At 39.1% G+C, this 27,971-nt stretch overlaps 1 protein-coding gene across 1 annotated transcript in view; it reads left to right on the forward strand.

Moving 5' to 3' along the window:
* The window catches only part of LOC125240519 (SET and MYND domain-containing protein 4-like), a 35,210-nt gene extending 13,593 nt beyond the window's left edge, over positions 1-21,617 (forward strand). The window contains 13 exon segments of the mRNA XM_048148412.1: positions 2,014-2,095; positions 3,844-3,937; positions 3,940-3,962; positions 7,044-7,109; positions 7,979-8,105; positions 8,823-8,919; positions 10,395-10,452; positions 11,782-11,904; positions 13,609-13,762; positions 14,781-14,918; positions 19,581-19,660; positions 20,634-20,710; positions 21,370-21,617. Of these exon segments, the coding sequence (XP_048004369.1) occupies positions 2,014-2,095; positions 3,844-3,937; positions 3,940-3,962; positions 7,044-7,109; positions 7,979-8,105; positions 8,823-8,919; positions 10,395-10,452; positions 11,782-11,904; positions 13,609-13,762; positions 14,781-14,918; positions 19,581-19,660; positions 20,634-20,710; positions 21,370-21,559 (1,309 nt within the window). The 3' untranslated portion in view covers positions 21,560-21,617.
* Positions 21,618-27,971: the final 6,354 nt, after the last annotated feature.

Here is a 27,971-nt window from a genome sequence, read left to right on the forward strand (position 1 = left end):
GCGTGTGCCAGAGCCCGCGCTGATGAAGACCTGTATGCAAGACTGGAAAAGGCTAAAGACGACAGAGAGTTGTTCCGAATAGCAAGGCAAAGGCACGCAAACAGCAAGGATGTGGGAGCCATTAAGTTTATTAAAGACAACAATGGCCATCTACTAACCTCGAACAATGATATAAAAAAGCGATGGCGTGAATATTACTCCCAGCTCCTCAATGGAACTCACCCGTTCGAAGAACCAACTCCGTTACATGCCACCAAGGGACCAATTTTAGCTATAAGCTCAGAGGAAGTACAGATTGCTGTAAGAAAGATGGCTAATAACAAAGCTACAGGACCAGATGGCATCCCAGCAGAACTTTGGAAGCATCTTGGAGAAAGCGGAGTGAACTTCCTTACCAAACTTTTCAACAAAATTCTGCTTAATGGAATACCTAATATGTGGAGAAAGAGTTACTTAATCCCGTTCTTTAAAAACAAAGGTGATATCAGGCTCTGTGAAAATTATCGCGCGATCAAACTCCTATCACACACGTTCAAAATTTGGGAGAGAGTCATTAACAGCCGACTATTGAAAATAACCACAGTATCGGAAAACCAGTGTGGTTTCGTAACTGGAAAATCAACAACTGACGCGTTGCACAGCCTAAGAATCTTGTTGGAGAAGAGAAGAGAAATAAAGAAAGACGTCCATCTAGCATTCATAGACCTCGAAAAGGCATTCGATAGGGTACCACGGCAATTAATATGGCAATCGTTGCGGTCTCAAAACGTGCCAGAATGCTACATAAAGACAGTTGTCGACATGTACACCAATGTTGTCACAAAGGTACGATGCCCAGCAGGGTTAAGCGATGAATTTGAAGTAGAAGTGGGTGTACACCAGGGGTCAGCGCTGAGCCCCTGCTTTTCAACCTCGTGATGGAGCACCTCACAGCAAAAATTCAGAAAGAGCCACCCTGGGATCTACTCTATGCGGACGATGTGGTATTAATAAGAGACAGCAACGCAGAACTCAGTGAATCTCTAGAATGTTGGAGAACAGCACTTGAAAGCGCAGGACTGAAAATTAGCCGAAACAAAACGGAGTACATGCTGTGCTGCAATTCGGCAGAAAACCAACAGCCAACTGTCAGCCTACAAGGCCAGCAGCTAAACAAAGTCGACCATTTTAAATACCTGGGTTCTGTTGTCTCGAAAGATGGAACAATAGACGCCGACATAACACACCGAATCAACACTGGCTGGATGAAGTGGCGAGAATTATCGAGCGTACTATGTGACAACAGAATGCCAGTGCACATAAAGGGGAAAATATATAAAACAGCTGTGCGCCCCGCCCTTACTTACGGTGCGGAATGCTGGCCCATGAAAAAGGTCCACACCACAAAAGTACATACGACGGAGATGAAGATGTTGCGATGGGCTGGAGGTGTCACCTTGTTAGACAGAGTTAGAAATGAATACATCCGAGGAAGTTTCAAGGTCAGACCCATTGAAGAAAAATTAACTGCGACCCGTCTTAGGTGGTATGGACACGTAATGAGAAGGCCCGAGGATCACATGACCAGAAAAGTCCTCAGTATAAACACCGGCACGAGAAAGCGAGGCAGACCCCCACAAAATTGGATGTCCAGTATCAACAAAGACCTAAAGAAAGCCCAAGTCAATGACACGACGACCCAAAACCGAAGAGAGTGGCGAAGATTGACGAGGAGAGCCGACCCCAAGTGAAATGGGATGTGGCTAGGCAAAGAGAGAGAGACTGGGTCAATTTGACCCTGTACTTAAAGTAGTGGGTGTAATCGACCTACTGACGCTGAAAATGCTTAGGGGTCACGTTCAACCCACCCAACCGACTCTGACTAAAGGTTAGTGTCACACTACGTGCTACTGGGTAAAATTGACCCACCACTATTTCAAGTGCTCAACGTATGTTTTAAATTTGACTTTTTTTTAGCCACACAGCCTTTTTTTTTTAATTTAATATGAATTTTAATAATTATGTATTTTACAGGGTTCTCCTAGTTGGCGCGGAAGACGGATTCCCTCCACTTTCCTCTACAGAAAACCCTCGGACAGCTATGGAGCTATTTCAGGTATGAGATATAATAATGGGCCTTTTAGGCTTAAATCTAGATGGCGCTGTTTCGCAGCCTGGAAGTGTCCAAAATCATATTTTCCCCAAATATTTTTGCGTGTTTTTATTTTTTATAAGAATTTAATATCATGATATCACGTCAATACACATTTTGGAAAAAAAATTTGTAGGCATCATCAGTATAGTTGTGATAGTATTTAATAGGTGGCGCTAAAAAAATGTGGTACTATTCTTAGTATGATGATTGTAAATTCTATATAAATCATCCTTGGTTGTAGTCATACTTAATATTATAAATGGGAAATGTGTGTGTCTGTTTGTCCGTCATTCACGGCAAAACGGAACGACGAATTGACGTGATTTTTTAAGTGGAGTTAGTTGAAGGGATGGAGTGACATCTAGGCTACTTTTTGTCTCTTTCTAACGCGAGCAAAGCCGTGGGCTAAAGCTAGTATGTAAATAATCTGTTGTAACCTGCTAAGCTATAACCTAACCACAAAATTAAAATTTTGAAAAAACCCCCGACCGCGACATAGTAGACCGATTTTCATGAAACATGGCTAAGAACACTCCCGACTAACTCAGCTTTCAGACAAAAAAAACTAAATCTAAATCGGTTCATCCGTTCGGGAGCTACGATGCCACAGACAGACACACACACAGACAGACAGACAGACACGTCAAACTTTTTGCGTCGGGGGTTAAAAATAGACTATGGCACTGGTCCCACCAAAACCGAGTTAGCAATGAGCTATTGGCGATAGAAATGAACAAAAGATTCCGTGAAAGCTCTCGTGTAAATAAAAGAGACGCGACGACAGCGCGAGCGAGTTACGGCTCAGCCACGACATTGGTCTAAGCGCGACAGCGGTGAGCGGCAGGCATACGTGCGAATGAAAAGTCCCATCGCTGTGTCTCGCTCCAATGTATGGCCGCCGCTCACCGCTGTCGCGCTTAGATCAGTGTTGTGGCTGAGCCGTAACGGTTTACGTAATTACGAGTAAGAGACTTAATGAAGGTAGGAGTTGTGAGCTTATGAGATCCTAACGGCCCGCCCACGACATTGGTCTAAACGAGACAGAGGTGAGCGGCGGCCATACATTAGAGCGAGACACAGCGATGGGACTTTTGGCTCACACGTATGGCCGCCGCTCACCGCTGCCGCGCTTAGACCAATGTCGTGGCTGAGCCGTTAGAGTTCGTCGCCGAGCGTTGAACTGTAAATCGCTTGCTCTCTCTATTTAACCCCCGACGCAAAAACGACGGGGTGTTATAAGTTTGACGTGTCTGTACTCTGTCTGTCTGTTTGTGTGTGTGTCTGTATGTGGCATCTTAGCTCCCGAACGGATGAACCGGTTTAGATTCAGTTTTTTTTTTGTTTGAAAGCTGAGTTAGTCGGGAGTGTTCTTAGCCATGTTTCGTGAAAATCGGTCCACTATGTCGCGGTCGGGGGTTTTTTCAAAATTTTAATTTGTGGTTATAGGATATATTGTGTGGAATTCGAAATGTCATATGGTGAAATTCGATATACAAGTTATTTCAAAAAGTTGTAAATCAATTTTAGTCAGTTATTTTTCAGCTTTCGAACAAAAAAAAAACTAAATTGAAATCGGTTCATCCGTTCGGGAGCTACGATGCCACAGGCAGACACATACACAGACACGTCAAACTTACAACACCCTAACGTTTTTGCGTCGGGGGTTGAAAGAAAGAGGAAACAAAACTATGACAGTTAAAATGTTTCAGGGCTACGCGCGTGTGCAAACCCCGCTGTACGCGCGAACAACGCACCGCTTCCACAGAATGTTTGGGCTGCTCAACAACTTCGACAAAATGAACAACACGACTACATACAGTATGCACTGGTAATACATACATACATACATACATACAAACAAACCCATGTGCATGACGCACAAAATGAACAATACACTTCCATGGCAACTAATTAATTACCTATGTAAAAAATATTTTCTTGGAGACCCTTAACATCTCCAAACACATATATAACTCCGTATAGACAGATAAAATCTAAGAAAAAAGCGTACGTCGGTCGGTACCATACGGAAAAAAGTACGGTGGCCTAGATGGCTTTACACCTTTGGGGTACGCTCAGCTAGATGGAGCTAATATTAATATTTGACATTTTAACACATATCAAGCTAATAATATGGACCAAATTGTCAAAACTGAGGATCAAAAGTTTTAAGCTTGTGTCGAGAAATGGCAGTCTATTCACTGTGATTACATTTTACTTTGACAGTAACTCTCTATAATACTCGATCCTCTTTGTACATACATACAGACCCATCTGCATGACGCACAAAATGTACAATACACTTCCATGGCAATAAATTAATTACCTATGTAAAAATTCTTGTCTTAGAGACCCTTAACATCTCTAACGAAACAATATTCATATCTTAAAAATAACACAACACAAGACCATCATGTTGTATGTCGCTAAATAGGCTACTTGCCTCCTAGTCAATTAAACTTTTTTTAAGAACTGTCAAAACGAATTTCAACGTCTTGCTAATATGGGATTAATATTTAACCGAATAAAGTGACGTCACGGTCAACTCAGTTACTTTATATATTTCTACCTGACTTATTAAATAGAAATTGGTTTTAAAAATAACTTCTATCCATGTTTTTCTTATATTTATCTGATGCTTTATTTCGTGCATGGTATAAAATATTTTATTTTAAGTACAGTCAAGTTCCCTATTGTATTGATTTTGTTAATTTTAGCTTTGGGCACTTAGAGACCTTATACACCTCTAAGAATATATTTTTAACGGATTTTCAAATAACTATTTGTTGATTACAAAATTGAATTTGTATTTTGATTAGGGAATGCTCCCGGGATTTTTGAACTCTTTGGGTACCGGTACTGATGTTATAAAATCCCGGTTCTTCGGTACTTTTCGGTACTGAAAAATGGACAAAGATTACAAACTAAAACGCATTTAATCACTTCAAAAATTTTAAAGTAAACGACGGAATATCCATTTAATGCTGTACAAATGTAATGAAAATAGTTTCAAACGCGTTAGACTCGTCCCGCTCGGTATTCATCGGCTATGATCGGGACCTCGGCGTCGATTATACTTAGAGGGTAAACCAAACTAACTGTGCTAATGTTAGAATTAGTTGAGGTCTGTAATGATTTCTTGCACATGTCGTCCAGGTTTTTGAAAGTATGCTTAGAAAGCAGTCTGGTATACTGTAATTTTGGTCCTAATAGGCGACCGGAATAAAATTATAACAATAGCCACCAAATTCTACAAAACCCTTTACTCCGAATCTCCCACACATCCACAGCCTATGCCTGATTAGGAGAAAGCTACAAAGCTATCCCGCCAGTTACGGAACACGAAGTACATAATTATGGCTCTTCAAAAAATGAAGTACGGGAAAAGCCCTGGCGACGAGTGGCGAGGATGGAATCACCACCGAAGCACTGAAAGTAGGAGAACATACTTTGATCCCGTATATCACCAAACTGTTTAATACTATAATAACCACTCAAACTTTTCCACAAAAAATGTACCACTCCAACATCATTCTCCTTCATAAGAAGGGAGACAAATCTGATATAGGAAACTACCGTTCTATCAGTTTTCTCTCCTGTCAGTTGTATCTCGGGATCACTCGATCGGCATCAACCGCCCGAACAGGCTGGATTCTGCCCACCACCACCGACCACCTACAAGTCCTTAATCAAATTATCGAAAAATTGCCAAGAATACAAAATCCCAGTTTATATCGCATTTGTCGATTACTCTAAAGCTTTCGACAGTCTTCATCACAATTCCATTTTCACAGCTTTACGCAATCAAGATATAGATCCCAGTTACATTCAGCTCATAACCACCATTTATCAAAATAGTACAGCCGCCATAAAACTACAGTCAATCGCCAAAACTGTTTACCAACACACTTGAACAAGTCTTCCAGAAGCTTATGCCGAGTTGGGGAGATCGGGGCCTTATCGCCTCCAAGCCAAGCCTCGACTCGAGGTTGGACTTCAGATGAACATGTCGAACACCAAGTTCATGACCAATAATAGCACCGCATGTAGAATTGAGATAAACGGAGAATCGGTTGCATATGTCCAGGAGTACATCTACTTGGGCCAACTAATTTCTTTCCAGGCGTGACAAGAGAAAGAAGTCGAAAGACGGACTGAAAACGCCTGGAGAAGCTATAGGTTCATGAAACATCTCATGAAAGGCGATTTGCCACTGTCACTTAAGCGAAAACTCATGGACATGGGACACCACGCTGCGCTCCAAAACAAAAATAGTCGACGTAGTTCGGAAAGCGGCAAAGCTGAAGTGGGACTGGGCCGGTCATGTCTGCCGAATGCCGAACGAGCTATGGGCCAAGATTACCACAGAGTGGCAGCCCAGGTCAAAACGGGGGCCGGCAGACCACGTATGCGATGGCGCAAGTAGTTGGACTCCTTTTTGAAAGAATGGCCGAGGACTGCACAAAACCGGGAGGAATGGAAAAAGCGGGGGGGGGGGAGGCCTTTGCCCAGCAGTGGGACATCGCAGAATAAAACATAATGAGATGTTTGTTACACCATACTCTTGAACGTAGCCTCCCGAACATGGTCGCCGCTTGGCCAATACGTATCCAACAATTTCTGCATCAAGCGAGAGATTGTTGGATACGGTGGACCTAAGGTAGCAAAACTTATCGACGGCTTCCATTTTATGTTTTATTCATAATTTTACAACAAATGTACTAATAAACCCTCAGTACCGAAAAGTACCGAAGAACCGGGATTTCCCGGTTCTTTCCCAGTACCGGAAATCTCAGTCCCGGTTCTGGGACTGGTACCGGTTCTGCATTCCCTAATTTTGATCCTACGGGCACATCGTTTATAAATTTAGGGGCCATAACATTATGATTATAATTGTTTTATTTTTCAGACTGCCACGATGCTGACGTTGTACTTAGAAAACTACACGAAATTCTTCACATACCTGCCTTCTAGGGTACGTTCAATGCCTTATAATTGTAATTAATAAAATAAAGTTTTAATAAATAAAATTAAATAAATATTGGGGACACCTTACACAGATCAACTTAGCCCCAAACTAAGCAAAGCTTGTACTATGAGTGCTAAGCGACGATATACATACTTAAATAGATAAATACATACTTATATACATAGAAAACATCCATGACTCAGGAACAAATATCTGTGCTCATCACACAAATAAATGCCCTTACCGGGATACGAACCCAGGACCGCGGCTTAGCAGGCAGGGTCAGTACCGACGGAGCGAGATCGGCCGTCTTATGCAAGCGGTGTTTTAAAGAGGTCACAAAAAACGCCACGAGTACTTTTTGAGTCAGTTAAACACCGCCATCGTTGCATACAAAAAAATCTACGACCATGCACATACTTTTTTTAATAGTTTCTAGAATAATTTTCGTGAAATAGGTACACACTCTTTCCTGGATTTTGACACAAAGTTTGACAGCTTCATAAAGCATGTCTATGGTTGCCTTTCTTTTCTGGGTTGTTAAGTTGGTAGCAATGTAGCGCAGTACGTTAAAAGCCAAAAACACACAGCTACAAATTCGTTTTTGGGGAATAGACAATAGACTTGTATTGATATATTTTAAGGAGGGGTTTGACGTCTGCTTGACTCTAGAGTAGATTTTTTTTAATCTAGAAACCACACAGAAGATGAGTTACAACTATACTATACTCTGTCAAACAAGTCTGTCAGTAAATAAGAACAAAGAAAACTATAGTTATCCTTTTCTCTAGCACCCTAAAGAAAAGGATGCATACAGTTTTCTTTGTTCTTATTTACTGACAGACTTGTTTGACGGAGTATATTTATTTTTCTAGGTGCCTTACCCGTTGTCCCAAGGGCAACTGCGGTTGTTCGCAGCAGCCTTACTCTTAAGGGCCATGGGCCAACTGGTGTGCAACGGCCATGCGACTCTAAGCCTGGCCACTATGGACCATGAGGACGGTAAGGATATCAATACTATCCATACTTACTAATATTTTGTAGGAGGTAGGGCATAGCGAATGATATTCCGCTTTGTGTGGTAGGGCACAGCACAGCGGATATCATCTCGCTCGAATCTAGAGCAGATCCCAAGTGGGGAAGTAGAAGTACCTCCGCCTTACAGAAGACCGCAGCCAAATAGCACTAGACCCTACTCATAGTGTCGTGTTCCTGCCGCTAAGGCTGCCAGAGCTCAACGAGGGTGCGGTGTGCTTGTGACGGAAGGACCTACGGAACAAATTTGTTCCGTCTATTGTCCTTTGAGTCGTCGGCGACCCGAACCCTTCTTGGAACTTGTACTCTTTTTTGCCGTGTTAAGTACACAGCAAAAAAGAGTACAAGTTTCAAAAAGCCTAGGTACGCCTAGGTACAAGTAAAATTGTACCTAGGCGTGACGTCACGCGAAACTTCAACGCACTGTACCGTCGTCATTTTTCGTTTACGAGAAAAAAGAAAATAATATGTGTCCAAAATTTTTTGATTATCTAACTGACGGACTAAATAGTTATTTTTATACTTACCACCGTCGGTGGCAAACATGTATGCGGTCCGCCTGATGGAAAGCGGTCACCGTAACCTACGGACGCCTGCAACTCAGGGGGTGTCACATTTGTCAGGGTTTTTCAGTCGCCTCGCCTATTCTAAGTGGTCATAAGGTTAAGAATGATATATTTTTAGGCCGGACAGTGAGTGAGCGAGAGGTGCGACGCGCGACGGCTATATACCCATCGGCGGCCATGATGAACCATTCTTGCGACCCTAACATTATCAACACGTGAGTTAAAAGTCTGTCTTTTCATTTTCAGAGCATTTCTTTTTTTTTGCCAATAAAAATTTTGATTGTTACTTTCAATCTCACTGGGAGACAAAAAGTGTCCCAGAATTTCCATACATTTTTGTTACTTTCGTCTTTTGTTACCCCAATTACCCCATACAACATGTACGGAAAATGGTAACAAAGTAAGAAAAAATCGTATGGGACAATTTTTTTAACTACTAGGATTGAAAAAGCTAGTAATTCTGAGTAGAAATAGCATAATTTTTTTTCTCAAAAATATCATACTTCATAAAAGTGGCAAAAAAAGTGCTCCTGCTCCTCAAGTTCTTTATTTTCTTAAGAGCTGCTTAATGCTAGCGGCGATCGTTCGACGTGTTCCAACTAATATGACCATACAATTGAACATGGAAGAGCCCACAAAATGAGGGCAATACCAGTCGTGCACCTAGTGAATAACTCCGTCTCTTCGCATATGATACCATGGCTGATATATAAGATCATACCATCCCATACATTAAAATGCGGCCGCCTAAGAACGCGCATACACTACACCACACATAGATGGCGCCACAAAAAAAATGTCTTGTAGCTTTCGATTAGACTTTTAGATGGCGACAAATAACCGATGGCAACAAGGCATTTTTTGTGGCGCCTTCTATGTGTGGTGTAGTGTATGCGCGTTCTTAGGCGGTCGCTTTTTAATGTATGGGATGGTATGATCTTATATTTAATCTATGATGATACCTATACTAAAACAATAAGTTTAGTAAGTAAAATTATTAAATAAGTTTGCGCCCGACCCCTCCCTAACGTAAAAATAACAAAACCGGTCAAGAGCGTGTCGGGCCACGCTCAGTGTAGGGTTCCGTAGTTTTCCGTATTTTTCTCAAAAACTACTGAACCTATCAAGTTCAAAACAATTTTCCTAGAAAGTCTTTATAAAGTTCTACTTTTGTGATTTTTTTCATATTTTTTAAACATATGGTTCTAAAGTTAGAGGGGGGGGGGTACGCACTTTTTTTCTTTAGGAGCGATTATTTCCGAAAATATAAATATTGTCAAAAAACGATCTTTGCAAACCCTTATTCATTTTTAAAAACCTATCCAACAATATATCACATGTTGGGGGTGGAATGAAAAAAAAAATCATTCCCACTTTACATGTAGGCCCCCCTACCCTAATAAAACATTTTTTTCCGTTTTTTATTTTTGCACTTTGTCGGCGTGATTGATATACATATTGGTACCAAATTTCAGCTTCCTAGTGCTAACGGTTACTGAGATTATCCGCGGACGGACGGACAGACAGACATGGCGAAACTATAAGGGTTCCTAGTTGACTACGGAACCCTAAAAATGTACAAGTGGAAATACTGCAGCCTTTGGTGTGTTTTGAAGTGGATGTATAAATAGATTTTTCGCTTTAAAATGTATTCTACCTTTATACTTATACATATTCCCATTTTTCCCAGATTCTATCGCAATCGGCTTATCGTGGTGTGCGCGCGAGAACTACCAGCGAACACAGAGGTAAGCCAATATACATCTATACTAATATTATAAATGGGAAAGTGTGTGTGTGTCTGTTTGTTTGTCCGTCTTTCACGGCAAAACGTAGCGACGAATTGACGTGATTTTTCAAGTGGAGATAGTTGTAGGGATGGAAAGTGACATAGGCTACTTTTTGTCTCTTTCTAACGTAAGGGAAGCCGGTGGCAAAAGCTTGTACCTACATAAAGTCACGCCTGTGTTCCCTAACGGGGTAGGTTTAGCACAAGTAATTGTGATGAATCTTTTTGGGCCAATGAGCCAGCTACTACATCAAATAAGAATAAAGAATAAGAATAAGAAAACATTTATTGACACACAAATAAAAATTGAAACATTTACACAAAAATATTAAAAAATAAAATAGACAATTAGCATGCATGTCAAAAGGAACGGGCTCAGCATGTTATGCTGCGCAGCCATTTTATTATAAATTGACGGCGCAACGCTTATTTTCAGTCCGTCCCCTTTTCTGAACGTCATTAACAACTATGCGGTGTAGGTATGTATTTAACACGAACAGTATTGATGCTGAAATACGTACTTTTACATAATTAATATCCTATTGTGTCAATGTAAAAGGTGTGTAGGTACAAAATGAGCTGTAAAAGTGCATGGTGAATTTATCAATCAATTCATTCACAATTTCACCATGCAATTTCATAGCTCATTGTACTAAAACGTCTCAAATAAAATAATATTTTTCAATTCATACTCGTATTCTATGGAACAATCGTGAAATTTTATTTTTATATTGAAATAAAAATAAAAAATCCATTTAGGCACTGGTCCCACCGCGAGCTAGTAAGCTATGAGCTATCGGCTATAAAACGAACAAAAGGTAAACACTCCCGTGCAAATAAAAAAGACACGGCGATATTGATAGCTCACCGCTGGGCGAGTAACTATGAACATCGCCGTGTCTCTTTAATATCCCACCGCAGCTAGTTTACTATGAGCTATCGGCTATAAAAACGAACGAAAGATAATCACTCCCTGTAAATAAAAGACACGGCGATGTTTATAGTTACTCGTCCAGCGGTGAGCTATCAATGTCGCCGTGTCTCTTTTATTTGCACGGGAGTGCTTATCTTTTGTTCGTTTTTATAGCCGACAGCTCATAGCTTACTAGCTTGCGGTGGGACCAGTGCCTAATATAGATCATAGTTTACTAGCTCGCTGTGGGACCAGTGCCTTATTCCGACTCATTTCTACTTACATCTAAATATTTATAATTTATTTAAACGAGCTTATTATCTTATCTTTGAGATGTCCTAGTTTCCGCACGTGTATCGTAACTATTTGGCACAGGTATTCAACTGCTACGGGCCCGCGCGCTCGCGCGAGCCTGCCGCGCACCGCCGCGCGTCTTTACGCGCCCAATACATGTTCACTTGCAACTGTGACGCTTGCACTGACCCGCAGGACGGAGTGGTACGTACACCGTCTTACCCCGTCTCCAGATTACATCCACTACTAGACCACCCATTGCCGCTCCCCGCTGAAAGCGCCGCCCACCCCCTCTCGGTTACCTCACAGTAACCGCTCTGTCATGTCTCACTCATACAAGCATGGTACGCGTGGTAAACGTTCACGCGTTTAAAGTAATTTTACCTTGAACATAGCCCAGTTTTCTGCCTTAAAATTGATAAAAGTGGGTTTATCTGGCGATGAAGATGTTTTACCACCTGTGGAACTACTGTTTAACTACTGGAAGCAGTGATAAACGTATTTTTGCGTCGTTGTGCTTTCCTTAATAGTGAGGGGAAAAGTTTGCAAATGTATTTTACTTCTCGTGTGTGGAAAAACTCGCCAAGCTCAGGATTCTATTTTCGAACCACGAGTGAAGCGATTGGTTCAACTATAGAATCCTTTCACTTGCTCGTTTTTCAATTCCACACTCGGCGTTAAAATACAACTTTGCACCCTTGTATTACAAATAACTATTGTACATTGCACGAAATAAAGCACCACAAAATTAGAAGAAAAATATTGACAGTAGTTATTTTTAAACATAATTTCTATTTAATAACTCAAAGAGAAAGATAAAAAGTAATGAATTGACCGTGACGTCACTCCTCAGTATTTCATGGTAATTCCATATTAGCAAATCGTTTTGACAGTTCTTAAAAAGAAGCTGATTTGACTACTACAAAAAAGAAAACTGATTTGGAAACTAGCCACATTTTGGAACCTAGTGGATCTTGCTCAGCATCATGGACTATCAGCCTGCCAATTTTTATCAAAATCGGAGACGTGATCCAAATGTACAAACTTCGGGGATTGCACGGATAACCATTTAAGTACTATATTCTGTCAAACAAGTCTGTCAGTAAATAAGAACTAAGAAAACTATAGGTATCCTTTTCTCTAGCACCCTAAAGAAAAGGATGCATATAGTTTTCTTTGTTCTTATTTACTGACAGACTTGTTTGAGAGAGTATACAACGTGTTTCCGGTATCACTCAAACCTCAGACACCCCAACTGATTTTTATTTTTCTAAACTCATCTAGAGTATTCATCTTTTAATCTGCTGGTTCCTTTTTTTTTTTAATTAAATTTTTAATTTTCTGTACAGCTCTACTTGACTTTTAGCTCTACACTCAATAAAATAATTGCTAACTACCATCATAAACCATTAAACTATTTATTTGTGTACGTTACTGCAACGACATAAGGTTTACCAATAGACAGCTAAGATGTCACTGTAAAACACTTTAAAGCTTTGTCACAGTAAACTTCAAATTGGACAGGTAATCGCAATAAGCAAATTTAAACCCAATATTCAAAATGACAAGGTTTTAATTAGGTACGAGTTCAATTTGTTATGACTTATGATTAAACATTAAGATTAAACTGACAAACAACGTCAAACTCGTAGCGGAAAAAATAATCGTCTAAGTAACCAGCCAGTATTAATACCCCCAAATACTGAAAAAGGTAAACAACCTTAGCAATGCGATATACTATACACAATGTTGTATTACGAATACAATAGAATAGGCACATAAAAAATAACTAATAATACTAATTTAAATAAAAATATTACCCCCATCAATATATAGCTCAATCGATTCTACTCTCGATTCTGAACAAACGGTTTTCAGGACGGTGTATACAAAAGTTTTGCCTTCCAGCTCCTCTTCTCAGCGTACCTGTGTCAGTCGTGCAAGGGCCCCGTGGTCTGCAGCGGCGGCGCCAAGCGCGCGCAGTGCCAGCAATGCCACGCGCCCTTCCAGCTCCAAGGCGCGCTCGACACCTTGGAGAAAGCCAACGAACTGTTATTACAAGGTACATTATATGTTACGTCGATAAAAACGAGAAAGTTATCTCACAAAGTACGAAAAGAGAGGCTTTCCTCATTCACCGACAGAGCGACAGCTGACGTCCATGCGGGTTCATCATTCATCGTCTATAAGGAAGTATCAATGCCACACAATGTTATTAAATTAAAGTAAATAAATATTGGGGACACCTTACACAGATCAACTTAGCCCCAAACTAAGCAAAGCTTGTACTATGGGTGCTAAGCGACGATATACATGCTTAAATAGATAAATACATACTTATATACATAGAAAACATCCATGACTCAGGAACAAATATCTGTGCTCATCACACAAATGCCCTTACCGGGATTCGAACCCAGGACCGCGGCTTAGCAGGCAGGGTCACTACCGACTACCGACTGAGCCAGACCGGTCGTGTCCAGGTCTGTCAAGGTATACTTTATTTTAACAAAATAAAGTATACTATAATACACATAAAAAAACTATAATTTTCCATTTTTCTACGTCTTTTGGTGGCTTTTTCGACCCACCAACAAAGTGGCAGCTGACATCCACGAGGGTTCATTGATCATCGCCTGTAAGTATCGCCTGGGAGGTGATTGATCATAGAAACCTTTTGGCTAGGGGTCTATATAACACTATTCCATACATAAGAATCATTGTCTTTGGCTTACCTGTGCCATTCGTGCAAGATAAACTTAAAATATAATAGAAAAAAAAAAGTCTTATTATAACAAGAACAAGATGATGCCTGCAATTTTTTTTTTTTCAAAATGTGCATTGACGTGATATCATGATATTAAAATAAAGAAATGTCATATATTCTTATAAAAAATAAAAACACGCAAAAGTATTTGGGGAAAATATGATTTTGGCCACTTCGCCATTTAGTTTTTAGCCTAATATGCATACATTTCAGGGGTACGCTTTTTTGTATTAGCTTTGTCAGTTCCGTATTAAATCGTCGTTGGTCTTACGTAAAAAAAAAAGTTAACTTTATATAAAATCTTCCTCGACAGCGGAACGCGCGCCATCAGTAGAAGCCCGTATCGAGCACGCCCACGCCGCCTATAAGCTCAGACAGCAAGTTTTACACCGACACCACGCTTCTCTGCGCGCCGCCGCCGACAAACTAGCCAGGCATTACGCCGACGCCGGTAAATATACAGGAACTACTGTAACATGTGACACTACAAGGTGAAACAGCAAGTTTTACACCGACACCAAGCGTCTCTGCGCGCCGCCGCCGACAAACTAGCCAGGCATTACGCCGACGCCGGTAAATATACAGGAACTACTGTAACATGTGACACTATAAGGTGAAACAGCAAGTTTTACACCGACACCACGCGTCTCTGCGCGCCGCCGCCGACAAACTAGCCAGGCATTACGCCGACGCCGGTAAATATACAGGAACTACTGTAACATGTGACACTACAAGGTGAAACAGCAAGTTTTACACCGACACCACGCCTCTCTTCGCGCCGCCACCGACAAACTAACCAGGCATTAATTACTCCGACGCCGGTAAATATACAGGAACTAGTGTAACATGTGACACTACACTACAAGCTCAAACAGCAAGTTTTACACCGACACCACGCGTCTCTGCGCGCCGCCGCCGACAAACTAGCCAGGCATTACGCTGACGCCGGTAAATATAAATAAATCGAGGGTTTACTGGTGAAACCCGATAAATCGAGATAATTTGTCCTTGAAATAACAACATTGTGGAAATTGGACATAGTTCGAATTTCAAACATATTTAATATGTTTCTGTGTATGTATTATCCATACTAATATTATAAACGGGAAAGTGTGTTTGTTTGTTTGTTCGTCTTTCACGGCAAAACGGAGCGACGAATTGACGTGATTTTTTAAGTGGAGATAGTTGAAGGGAAGGAGAGTGACATGTAGCGCTGTTGGTTTTCCGTGTAATTAAATAAAATAAATATTATAGGGCAAGCTCGAGAAGCCTTGTGTTGTGTGTATCGAGCTAACGATTTACGGACACGCCCTCAGCGCAGTAAAATTAAGTACCCTTACCGGGATTCGAACCCGGGACCGTCGGCTTTGTAGGCAAGGGTATTTACTACCAGGCCAGACCGGTCGTCGAACTATATTACTAACTAACTAACAAGCTAAAATAGCTAGTTTTACACCGACACCACGCTTCTCTGCGCGCCGCCGCCGACAAACTAGCCAGGCATTACGCCGACGCCGGTAAATATACAGGAACTAGTGTAACATGTGACACTACAAGGTGAAACAACAAGTTTTACACCAGGCACAGCCAGGCAATAGGCACTGGTCCTATCGCGAGCTAGTACGCTACGAGCTGTCGGCTATAAAAACGAACAAAAGATAATCAGTCCCGTGCAAATAAAAGAGACACGGCGATTTTGATAGCTCACCGCTGGGCGAGTAACTATCGTGTAGGTAACTATCGCCGTGTCTCTTTTATTTACATGGGGGTGATTATCTTTTGTTCGTTTTTATAGCCGATAGCTCACAGCTTACTAGCTCGCGGTGGGACCAGTGCCTTACGCCGACGCGGGTAAATATACAGGAACTCAGTGTAACATTACAGTGACAGTCTTACAAGTAGTGTTGTTGCCATGTGTCTGCGCGCCACAGCAGACTGGCTAGGCACCTCGCCGACGCCGACGTGGATAAATATTTAAAAAAAATCATGTATAGTATCAAATACATATGTAACTCCGTATAGACAGATAGTCTAAGAAAAAAACGTACCTCAAAACCATACAGAAAAAGGTACGGCTAGATGGCTATACACTTCGGCTCGGCTAGATGGCGCTAATATTAATATTTGACATTTTAACACATATCAACAGGGCCCGTAACTTTCATGACGATGACATAAATTTGACGTCACGCTGCATATAGGATGATTCAAGACTTTTATTTAATAATTAATCATTATTCATAAATCATTTTAATCATGACTTCAAAACTTGAAAAGTAAATTAATTTATTTGTTTATTTTTTATACATACATTTTATTAAACAGTTTTGTTACCATATTTCAATAAATTATAAAAATAAACAAATTGTTTCCTTTTCGTTTCACGTATCGAGTAGGTATTAATTATTCCACGTATAATAGCTTACTTTTGAAGTCATTTGTAATCGATTAAATTGATTAATTATTACAATAGAACTATTTGAATCATCCTATATGCAGCGTGACGTCAAATTAATGTCATCGGCATGAAAGTTACGGGCCCTGCATATCAATATGGGCCAAATTGTCAAAACTGAGGTTCAAAAGCTTTAAGCTTGTGCCGAGAGATGGCAATCTATTCACTGTGATTACACATTTTACTTTGCAAGTAACTCTCTATAATACTCGATCCTCTTTGATAGTATGGTAGGTATAGCAAATTAAGCTATGATTGACAAGTTAACACGACTCCGTAGTTAACTTTTATAGGGCGACAGAGTGCAACACTGTACAAATGTAGTTCGAAAAGGGTTTCCTTCGTATTTTTCCGAGAACGTTCGTATTTGTCATGCTAGTTCGGACAATATCAGTATGTCTTGTACAGTCAAGTGTAAAAATAGGGGTGTACACATCTTACTCCAAAATATGTCCCATAGCATCTTAGTCCGGTGTAATAAGAGCGTAGTACCATATTTTGAGTCGATTTTTTCGATACTTATTTTTGCACTTGACTGTACTGAGACTGACTGAAATAGCATGACACGTTCGTACGTTTCCGTAACAATACGAAGGAATATCTTGTCACACCTGTAAAGTTATGTAACTATCGTGCCGATCTAGCCAAGATAACAATTGTGTCGCTTAACTTCAAACTTGGGTAAATCCATTCTGCTTTAAGGTTGAATATACGACCGGTCTGGCGCAGTCGGTAGTGACCCTGCCTGCTGCGCCGCGGTCCCGGGTTCGAATCCCGGTAAGGGCATTTATTTGTGTGATGAGCACAGATATTTGTTCCTGAGTCATGGATGTTTTCTATGTATATAAGTATTTATATATTAAATATATCGTTGTCTGAGTACCCACAACACAAGCCTTCTTGAGCTTACCGTGGGCCTCAGTCAATCTGTGTAAGAATGTCCTATTATTTATTATAAAAAAAATATAATAAGATCTGAAAAATAGGCGACTATAGGATATGGATTAAATTGGTGGCGTAGGCGAGAGGCTGGCAACCTGTCACTGCAATGTCACAGTTTCGTTTTCTTTCAACCCCTTATTTGCCAAGAGTGGCACTGAAACTTGAGTAGTTTCATGTGCTCTGCCTACCCCTTCATGGGATACAGGCGTGATTGTATATTATGTTTATGTTATGTTAATTAGTATCGCTTCGACAGCGAAATGCTTTGTGTCTCTATTCCATTTTAGTGGGACAGTGACGGCGCACAGTGGATCGAAATGAATAAAAAATGGACATTCGCATTTTTTTCCAAAAATCCTATTTTAAAAAATGCTCTTCGGTTGAAAATGATATGAGAAATAAAAAATGTTACATAAAATTTTTCAAAATGAGGCTTATTTTAAGCAGAAAAAAATAAATTGTGTTTTTTTTGTATGAAACTAAAAAATAGGTATCTTATTGTAAGAAAACCGTAACCGATCCCGCTTTCAAACCTTTACAGTGTCATTGTCCTACTTTAGAACAGTAGAAAATAGTAAAAACCTTATCTGAGTAGGTGCCCGTTATTTTTTGTAGTCCAATCAAAAGTCAGTAAATACAACATTTTTCTTAGTGCTTATTTTCATAAAAAAAACGGTATATTCATGACAATTTAGTATAAAAATAAAATATATATGACATTTTGATACAGATAAATACAAGTTTTTACAAGGAAATGGTTAAAAATTACATTGAAATCGAAACATTTATTGCGATGTTTTTAGTAACTATGATAGTAACAAAAAGTTAAAATTTACTTGAAATCAACAATAACAATATAAGTTATAAAAAAAAATACATTGTATAGATCTATTTTATTCACCACCTTCTTCTACACTTTCAAACATTTCTATATTTTCAGTATCATCAGTGCTTATGTTTTCTATTATTAATAATTCCAAAGCTTTAGAAGAGAGGGTCTTTTTAGTCGCTTTACTTAGCGGTGGCCTCAAAAAAGACAATCTTGGATCAGATGACACCAAAAAATTGTTATTGTTGATTTCAAGTATATTAAATTTTAGCTATTTGTTTACTATCAATAAAAACACCGCAATAATTGTTTCTCTTTCAATGCAATTGTAAAAAATTGTATTTATCCTTAATAAAATGTCATATATATTTTGTTTTTATACTAAATTGTCATGAATACACCGTTTTTTTAATATAAATAAAAAAATAAAGCACTAAGAAAAATGTTGTATTTACTGACATTTGATTGGACTACAAAAAAAAACGGGCACCTACTCAGATAAGGTTTTTACTATTTTCTACTGTTCTAAAGTAGGACAATGACATTGTAAAGGTTTGAAAGCGGGATCGGTTACGGTTTTCTTACAATAAGATACCTATTTTTCAGTTTCATACAATAAAAACACATTTTATTTTTTTCTGCTTAAAATAAGCCTCATTTTGAAAAATTTGATATAACATTTTTTATTTCTCATATAATTTTCAACCGAAGAGCATTTTTTAAAATAGGATTTTTGGAAAAAAATGCGAATGTCCATTTTTTATTTATTTCGATCCACTGTGCGGCATTTCAATCGTTACGGTGTGTAACCGATCGTCATCTTGTCTAGGCGCTTTCTTTGTTTATTCTTTTTATTGTAGTAGGTACTAAAATTACAATGTTTTCAGGTGAATTCACCAAGAGCGTGGAGTTGATAAAGCAGAATATACAAAGCCACGAATATCAATACGGCTCGTTTAGCGTCGAGGTACGTATCTAATCACTACCAAGGATTTTCGTTCTTTATTTTTATAAGTTTTTATTCAACTTGCCTTGTTAGTATGTTAGTGTGCGTCAAAACGTAGAAGCTAAATTTGACCCACTTCCCAGTTTCCGACTGAGCTGAAATTTTGCACACATGTGTAAATCACGTGACAGTGCAATATTATGGTATCATGGAGCTGATCTTATGATGGAGCGAAAGGTGGTCATAGGAACTCTGTCATGAAACGTCGTATCCCATCGAGTAAGGGGTTTTTAGAAACGTCTCGGAGAGCAGTAGATGGCTGTTGAAAGAAAGGTACAGTCGACGATAAAAACTTATGCCAAAAATGAAATTATTGCAAAAAAACTTATTTAAACCAGTAGCATCGCTCATATCTTATTATACATGTTAACCTCATACCTCATACAACATACTTTTAAATTGTCCCTATTAGGCACTGGTCCCAAATAGGGTTGCAAAAAAACGGGTTTTTTTTTCTAAGTAAAAAAAAAACAGTTTTTTTCTGGAATGTTTTTTTTCTGAAGGTCGAAATCTCAAAATTTGCAGAACAGTTAATACTTTTTTGCGGTTTTTTAGACTTTATGTTAACCATTAAACAAATTTAATTTATCGCTATTTACTGTTGGCAACACCACCGCCTCTCCACGCTCCACGCTGCGGGGATTCCCCAATAAATGTTTGTATACTGAATGTTTATCGAATTAAAATGTACGTTATTGTTATTGAAACGTTACAAATCACGAAAAACCTTTATTGTCGTATTATTTGTTCATCTGAAAAAATAAACATTTAGAAAAAAACCATGGTGCTTGGTTTTTTTTTCATAATTCTGAAAAAAGAAACATTTGTTTTTTTTTCTATTTGCAACCCTAGTCACACCAAAAACGAGTAAGCGATGAATCGATGATCGCTTGTTCACTTTTGACCAGTGCCTAAGTGTCTTTATAACCATCAGGTGGCCCACGAGCTAAGGAAACTGTCAGACGTGATGCTGGAGAGGGTCTTCAACTCGCAACAGAGCCCTGATTATCGGTGAGTCTTTATTATATACATAACATAAGTAAAGCTTCATCAGGGACCAGCGCTATTGATAAGGCCTAAGGTTGCGTGCCGAAGTCAGTGCTCAAACACAAATAATAGTACCTACCCATAATACCTATACATATTTAGATAGAAGAAACAAGTTCACCTATTTGTATAGGGGATCATTTTTTGCCATTTTTTTATTTTGATTTTTTTAGTAAATTTAAGTCAATTGTACTCAGAATCACGAGTACTTTCAATCTCACTGGGAGACAAATAGTGGCCCAGAATTTCCTCTTTTGTTACCCCACACAACATGTACGGAAAATGGTAACAAAATAAGAAAACATTGTAGGGGACAATTTTTTTAATTACTAGAATTGAAAAAGCTAGTGATTCTAGGTAGAAATAGCATAAATTTTTTTTTCAAAAATATCACATTTCATAAACGTGGCGAAAAAAGAAGAAATGCATGAGGGGGCTGAGTGTCAGATTTTTTTTGTACTGAAGTTAGTGCAATCTACAAAAATTAACACCTTGCAACATTCGGGCACGCTCTTGAGACGTGTCATCAATCTCGCGGCGACATACTCTCGCGGCAATCATGTGCTAGGCCTACTGTGTGGACCCGGCTACTCGATAAATTCACCTACAACCGTTTTCCCCAGGGACTGGCTCCTAGAAACCCACAAGATCCTAACCAAGGCCGTCCAGCTGACGTCCCTGAACTACGGGTGCTGGGAGCCGCTGGTGTCCCGCCTCAAGGAGCACGAGGCGCTGGCCGCAGCCCTGCTGGCCGAGGCGCGCGCCGCCTCCCGCTCCGCGCACACAGACCTGCACTACCACCTTAAGATATAGCCTGCCCACAGACAACGGTCGCTTTGAAATCTCTAAATTACCAGTGCAACCCCAAAATATTCTTGTGAAAACCACAAAATATTCTTGTGGAAACCCCAAAATATTATCCTTGCAACCCCAAAATATTCTTGTGGAAACCCCAAAATATTCTCCTTGCAACCCCAAAATATTATTCTTACAACCCCAAAATATTATTGTTACAACCCCAAAATATTATTCTTACAACCCCAAAATATTATTCTTACAACCCCAAAATATTATCCTTACAACCCCAAACTATTACCACTGTAACCCCGAATCTATCTCGCTTTAACCCCGAAACATTCTCGTTGCCAACACATATTTTTATCCAAATTTCCAGAACATACTCGTAAGTACAGTCAAGTGCAAAAATACGTATCGATTTTATCCGCTCAAAAATATGTACCGAGACCTTATTCCGCCGACATAAAGTGCTATGGGACATATTTTTGATAAGTTGTACGCACCCATATTTTTACACTTGACTGTACTACTCCACCAAAAACAATACAGTCCAAACAATTTTTTTAACTAGCCTGGTGTAGTGTCCCACTGCTGGGAAAAGGCCTCCCCTCGCTTCTTCCACTCAACCCTTAATTAACTGACCATAAAATGTTCTTCAACCCTAACATATTCTCATCAAAATATTGGGTAACAATCCATATTTTTCACAATTGTAACTAAGAAATGACAAAATAAAAATCTTCCTTTGTCCAATACTTCCTCGGCATAATCTTTCCAATACTTATTGACATTAAAACATGCTTACTTGTAACCCCCCAAGAAAAGTTAATTTTGTAACAAAATATTCTTACAGTACATGTCCTATATTTAATATTTTATTAGCTTTCACCGTATACAGAATTCATAAAACCATAGATTAAATAAATAGTAGAGCGGCGAGAGGGTCTCGGAAAAAGTTGATGTGACTGGAGAGTATACTGCTGACAAGTGGTATCGTTGTGATCGGTAGACTTTACTGAGTACGAAATAATGACTTGTCACATTCTCAGACTGTGGGGGGGTTAACTATGACGTCACAAAGATCGCGGTCCCGGGTTTCAATTTTTTGCCAATTTGTCTAGAACCCCTTATCCAATTTTGAAAAATGAGGTGTCGATTGAAAGCGTATAACATGCTGATTAAGATTTGTTATAAGTGAAAAGTATAGTTTTGTTAGTTATTTTTTAATTAACAATAATGCAAAAAATACTTTTTTTTACTCTCTTTTTTTATTTTTGTGACTCAAAAAGGCAATGAAAACGGCCACTTAGCTAAAAAATATGTTATATAAATCATTTAGCTACATTATTAAGCTATCTGTTGCTTTTGAAATTTCTACGATCGGATAATAAATAAGCAAACTACAAGCACATACCTGTAGGCGGGGAGTACCGCTTGACGCGCGTTCCCATACATTCGGCGTCTACCAAATTACACCTCGCGCAAAATTCGTTTCAAGCAGATATACCTCTAATCTTATTCATTGTAACCTATCAATATTGGTATCATTTGAAAGTACAATTAAAGTACTTTAAGAAACAATGTCAATCATTTTCTTAAAATCAATAATCGCCAGTCTGCGGTGGTTACAAAGGAAAAAAGTGGGTATGGAATTTGGCTGGTTTCCTAAGGTTTGATATTTGATACCCTAGACGAGTTTAAAAGGGGAGGTAAAGGTGACATATGGGTTGTTCTCTGGCCTAAAAGCTACACAGAGGGTCAGGGGAGAAAAAACTAGGGTTTAAGTTTAGTTTTAAGTTATTTTTTCTTTTATTTGTTGATTTTATTGTGTTTAATTTTTTTTGTAATTTTATCAAGGATACACGTTGGTTTCTTTTGCTGAAAATTCACTTTTTTATGAGAAATGTTATGAATTTCATGGCATTTTTCGTTAGAGACTAAAATTAACTTTCAAATAAGGCCACATATACATACTTTTACTTATATAATATTAAGGGTAATACCAAGTAATACCGTTTGAACTCAAACGACTTAGAGGTGCGGTTTTTTGACCCAGTAGGTATTAAAAAGTAATCTTAAAATCAAAACGATTAGACTTCGGGCGTTATACACATTAAATCACTAAAATGAAGTTACCTTTAATGTTTTAGTAATTATAATCATTACTTTTAGCCACTTTTCTCAGAACATAATTATTCGACAGAAGTCAAGATCAAGATAACATTAAGAGCATATTTGTATGTCTTTCCCATCACGGAACAATGGTGTTCCGGACCTTTGGGAGGCGTGCGCGGGGCCGAAGCCAACGCGTAGAGGCCCTTTTGACACTTTAATGAAATGTAAGGGGTACACCGAGCGGATGCTGTCCTTGCCCGTATCATGGGACACACGCAGAGGCAGCACCCGCCAGGGTGTAAGGACTATTTGAGAGTTAATGGAATCTAAAATGAACTGGGCTATTTTGATGAGAGTGATGGACTAAATACTGGGCTATGGATAAAAAACCGGACGCCTGCCTAATAAAATGGTATCCAATTTTATTTCCGGCAGACGGTGACTCGTCCCCATAAGATGGGCCCCCACAAAAAGCGACATTCAAGATGGCTCAAGGGCAACACCGGTGTGGGAACTCAAGGGTGTTGAGAGGTGTACACCGCTTTCTGCCCAGTGGCTGTCAAGCCACTGTACCAACTCGCGTCTTATGCAAATTTTCACTTCCACCCCTGGGGCATGTAACCCTAACGACTCCACTCTGGACGACCAGCCAAGGCAAGCCAGAGGTAGAGAGTACTGTCCCACCCACCCGCCTTACGGGTAACAGAACTCCCCAGGAGCACTCGGGTACGTGGGGTCGCTGTTCCCCAACAGCTCGCCACAAGGTGCCCTGCGTTGACTGATTGCACTGGTTAAACCAATGGGCGATGGGGTCGTCACATCCCTACGCCAAGAGCATATTTATTATTAATAATGCGTTATAAACATGAAATAGTTGTTGGGGTACACTTGTTAAGTACATGCAGCTCCTGCAAATACACTCAGTGTCAAAAAAATCACACATCTCAATCGTTTGCGTTGAAGCAGTATTGACCCACATATTAGAGAGCAGGGCGCGCAGGGCACCTCGTAACACTATGTGTGGCACTGAGGAACCAGTGAAGTCAGGTTTATGGATTGCTACACTGCTGTCCCGCTTGCACTACTCCGCCGGGGCTATTTCCCTTAATATTATATAAGTAAAAGTATGACTATGTGGCCTTATTTGAAAGTTAATTTTAGTCTCTATCGGAAAATGCCATGAAATTCATCGATTTTCTCATAAAAAAGGGCATTTTCACAAAAAGAAACCAGCGTGTATTCTTGATAAAATTACAAAAAATTAAACAATAAAATCAACAAATAAAAGAAAAAATAACTTAAACCCTAGTTTTTCTTCCCCTGGCCCTCTGTGTAGCTTTCAGGCCAGAGAACGACCCATATTTGTCACCTTTACCTCCCCTTTTAAACTCGTCTAGGGTATCAAACCTAGGGAACCAGTCAAATTGAATCCCCGCTTTTTTTCTTTGTAACCACCGTAGACTGGCGATTATTGATTTTAAGAAAATGGTTGATATTGTTTCTTAAAGGACTTTAATTGTACTTTCAAATGATACAAATATTGATAGGTTACGATGAATAAGATTAGAGGTATATCTGCTTGAAACGAATTTTGCGCGAGGTGTAATTTGGTAGACGCCGAATGTATGGGAACGCGTGTCAAGCGGTACTCCCCGCCTACAGGTATGTGCTTGTAGTTTGCTTATTTATTATCCGATCGTAGAAATTTCAAAAGCAACAGGTAGCTTAATAATGTAGCTAAATGATTTATATAACATATTTTTTAGCTAAGTGGCCGTTTTCATTGCCTTTTTGAGTCACAAAAATAAAAAAAGAGAGTAAAAAAAAAGTATTTTTTGCATTATTGTTAATTAAAAAATAACTAACAAAACTATACTTTTCACTTATAACAAATCTTAATCAGCATGTTATACGCTTTCAATCGACACCTCATTTTTCAAAATTGGATAAGGGGTTCTAGACAAATTGGCAAAAAATTGAAACCCGGGACCGCGATCTTTGTGACGTCATAGTTAACCCCCCCACAGTCTGAGAATGTGACAAGTCATTATTTCGTACTCAGTAAAGTCTACCGATCACAACGATACCACTTGTCAGCAGTATACTCTCCAGTCACATCAACTTTAAAACTAGACGACTTTTTTCAATTCCGCCGCCTTACTAAAAAGAAGATCATACCGTCCCATACATTAAAATGCGACCGCCTATAAAGGCACATACACTACACCACACATAGATGGCGGCACAAAAAAAATGTCTTGTAGCTTTCGATAATACTTGTAGATGGCATAAATTTGAAATTTTTTTTTTGAAAAATCTTATACTTTTAAACGAGCAATTCTTGTATATTTATTTATTTATTTATTTATTTATATATATATTTATTTACACTGACGATCTCGGAAACCGCTCTAACGATTTCGCAGAAATTTGTTATATGGGGGTTTTTGGGGGTGAAAAATCGGTCTAACTTATCCTTAGGTCCCGGAAAACGCGAATTTTCGAGTTTTCATGCGTTTTTCTTCGCGCGCCATCTCGTGTGCAGTAGTTGTACTGTTAAGACAGAATTCTTTCGGTCGATGTAAGTACTATTTATTGCAAACACTAGATGGCAACACAGGTCAAGGCTAAAACGAATAGAAAATACCACAGAACTTTATTTATATAGAAGAAACAAGTTCATCTATTTGTATAGGGGCCGAGCGTGTCAAATTTTGTACTGAAGTTGTTTCTTGCCTGTAATTTTAAATATGTCTCAGGCTCTTGATTGTTCATAATTTTTGTGTTGTTGCAATTGAATATCACGTAACGAGGCATTTTTTATGTTTTGATTGAGTTCAACTTACAAAAATTGACGCCCGAAAGCTGCAAGCTGCGATTAAAGCCGGACAACTCAGTGGATTTCACTGAGTTCATTTGACACGCTAAGTAGATACGTTTGCTTGATCTATGGTACATATGACATCTGTGGAAAATACACTATTTGAGTTTTTGTGGCGAAATGCGCGCCATCTCGTGTGGAGTAGTTGTGTTGTTAAGGCTGAGAATTCTTTCGCTCGATGTAGGTACTATTCATTTTTGAACTAGATGGCGACACATGTCAAGGATACGAAACAGAACCGAGCGAAGCTCGGTTGCCCAGATATGATTGTAAATAATCGATGGCCACAAGGCATTTTTGTGGCGCCATCTATGTGTGGTGTAGTGTATGCGCGTTCTTAGGCGGCCGCATTTTAATGTATGGGATGGTATGATCTTCTTATATTTAATCTATGATAAAACTAAGGAACTATAATTATATTGACCGACATTTTTATCGGTAACTTTTTAACTTTGGAATCTTTAGAAATAGTTTAATAGAGACTTTCGGTAAATTCTGATGGAGTGCTTACGTGAGCGATACCGGTTTTCGGTACCGGTCTTACTTGAGCTATACATAGCCCAAAAGTGATGTTAAATGTTCAAATATATTTACATTAAGTATAACGACATAACAGTGAGTGATTTTTAAAACGAATGTTGCACGCAGTATATTAACCGCGAGTTTCCGATTGAAAGTTGCGACTTTCAATAGTCAACCGCTATTTTTTAGCATTATAAAGAACCCCGCAAAAGTATCTCACGCGGCTCCTCAAAGTTAAAACGCAATAAGTCTATATGCATTCCATACATACTACAATTTTTTTTCATTGACAGACGAAGATACAAGTTTTTTTAAAAGTAGTGACGATATCTTGTTTCTTCGTATTTATTTCTAATGCTAAAAAAATAATTGTAAAGTTGAATCGACTTTCCTGTGCTGTGTGCAATATTTTTATTGTAATAGAAAATAGTTACTTAGGAGTAGCACGAACATGGATACATAATTATGTATAATTACTTGAACTATGAAAGTAGACAAATTTTTCTATTCTACATTTTTTATAAACGTATTTTTTAATATTGTATCCATAACACAATTTAAGTGGTACAGTGGAGTTCATAAATATGTGTACATTTTGTCACCTTATTGCAACCAAAAACATATGTAACTCCGTATAGACGGATAAAGTCTAAGAAAAAAACGTACCTCAAAGCCCTAGAGAAAAAGGTACGGTGGCCTAGATGGCGTTATCCCTTGGGGGAACGCTCGGCTAGATGGCGCTAATATTAATATTTGACATTTTAACACATATCAAGCTAACAATATGGGCCAAATTGTCAAAACTGAGGTTCAAAAGTTTTAAGCTTGTGTCGAGAGATGGCAATCTATGCACTGTGATTACACATTTTACTTTGACAGTAACTCTCTATAATACTCGATCCTCTTTGT

The sequence above is a fragment of the Leguminivora glycinivorella genome, chromosome Z, assembly GCF_023078275.1.
Source record: "Leguminivora glycinivorella isolate SPB_JAAS2020 chromosome Z, LegGlyc_1.1, whole genome shotgun sequence".
In the NCBI taxonomy this organism is placed as follows: domain Eukaryota; kingdom Metazoa; phylum Arthropoda; class Insecta; order Lepidoptera; family Tortricidae; genus Leguminivora; species Leguminivora glycinivorella.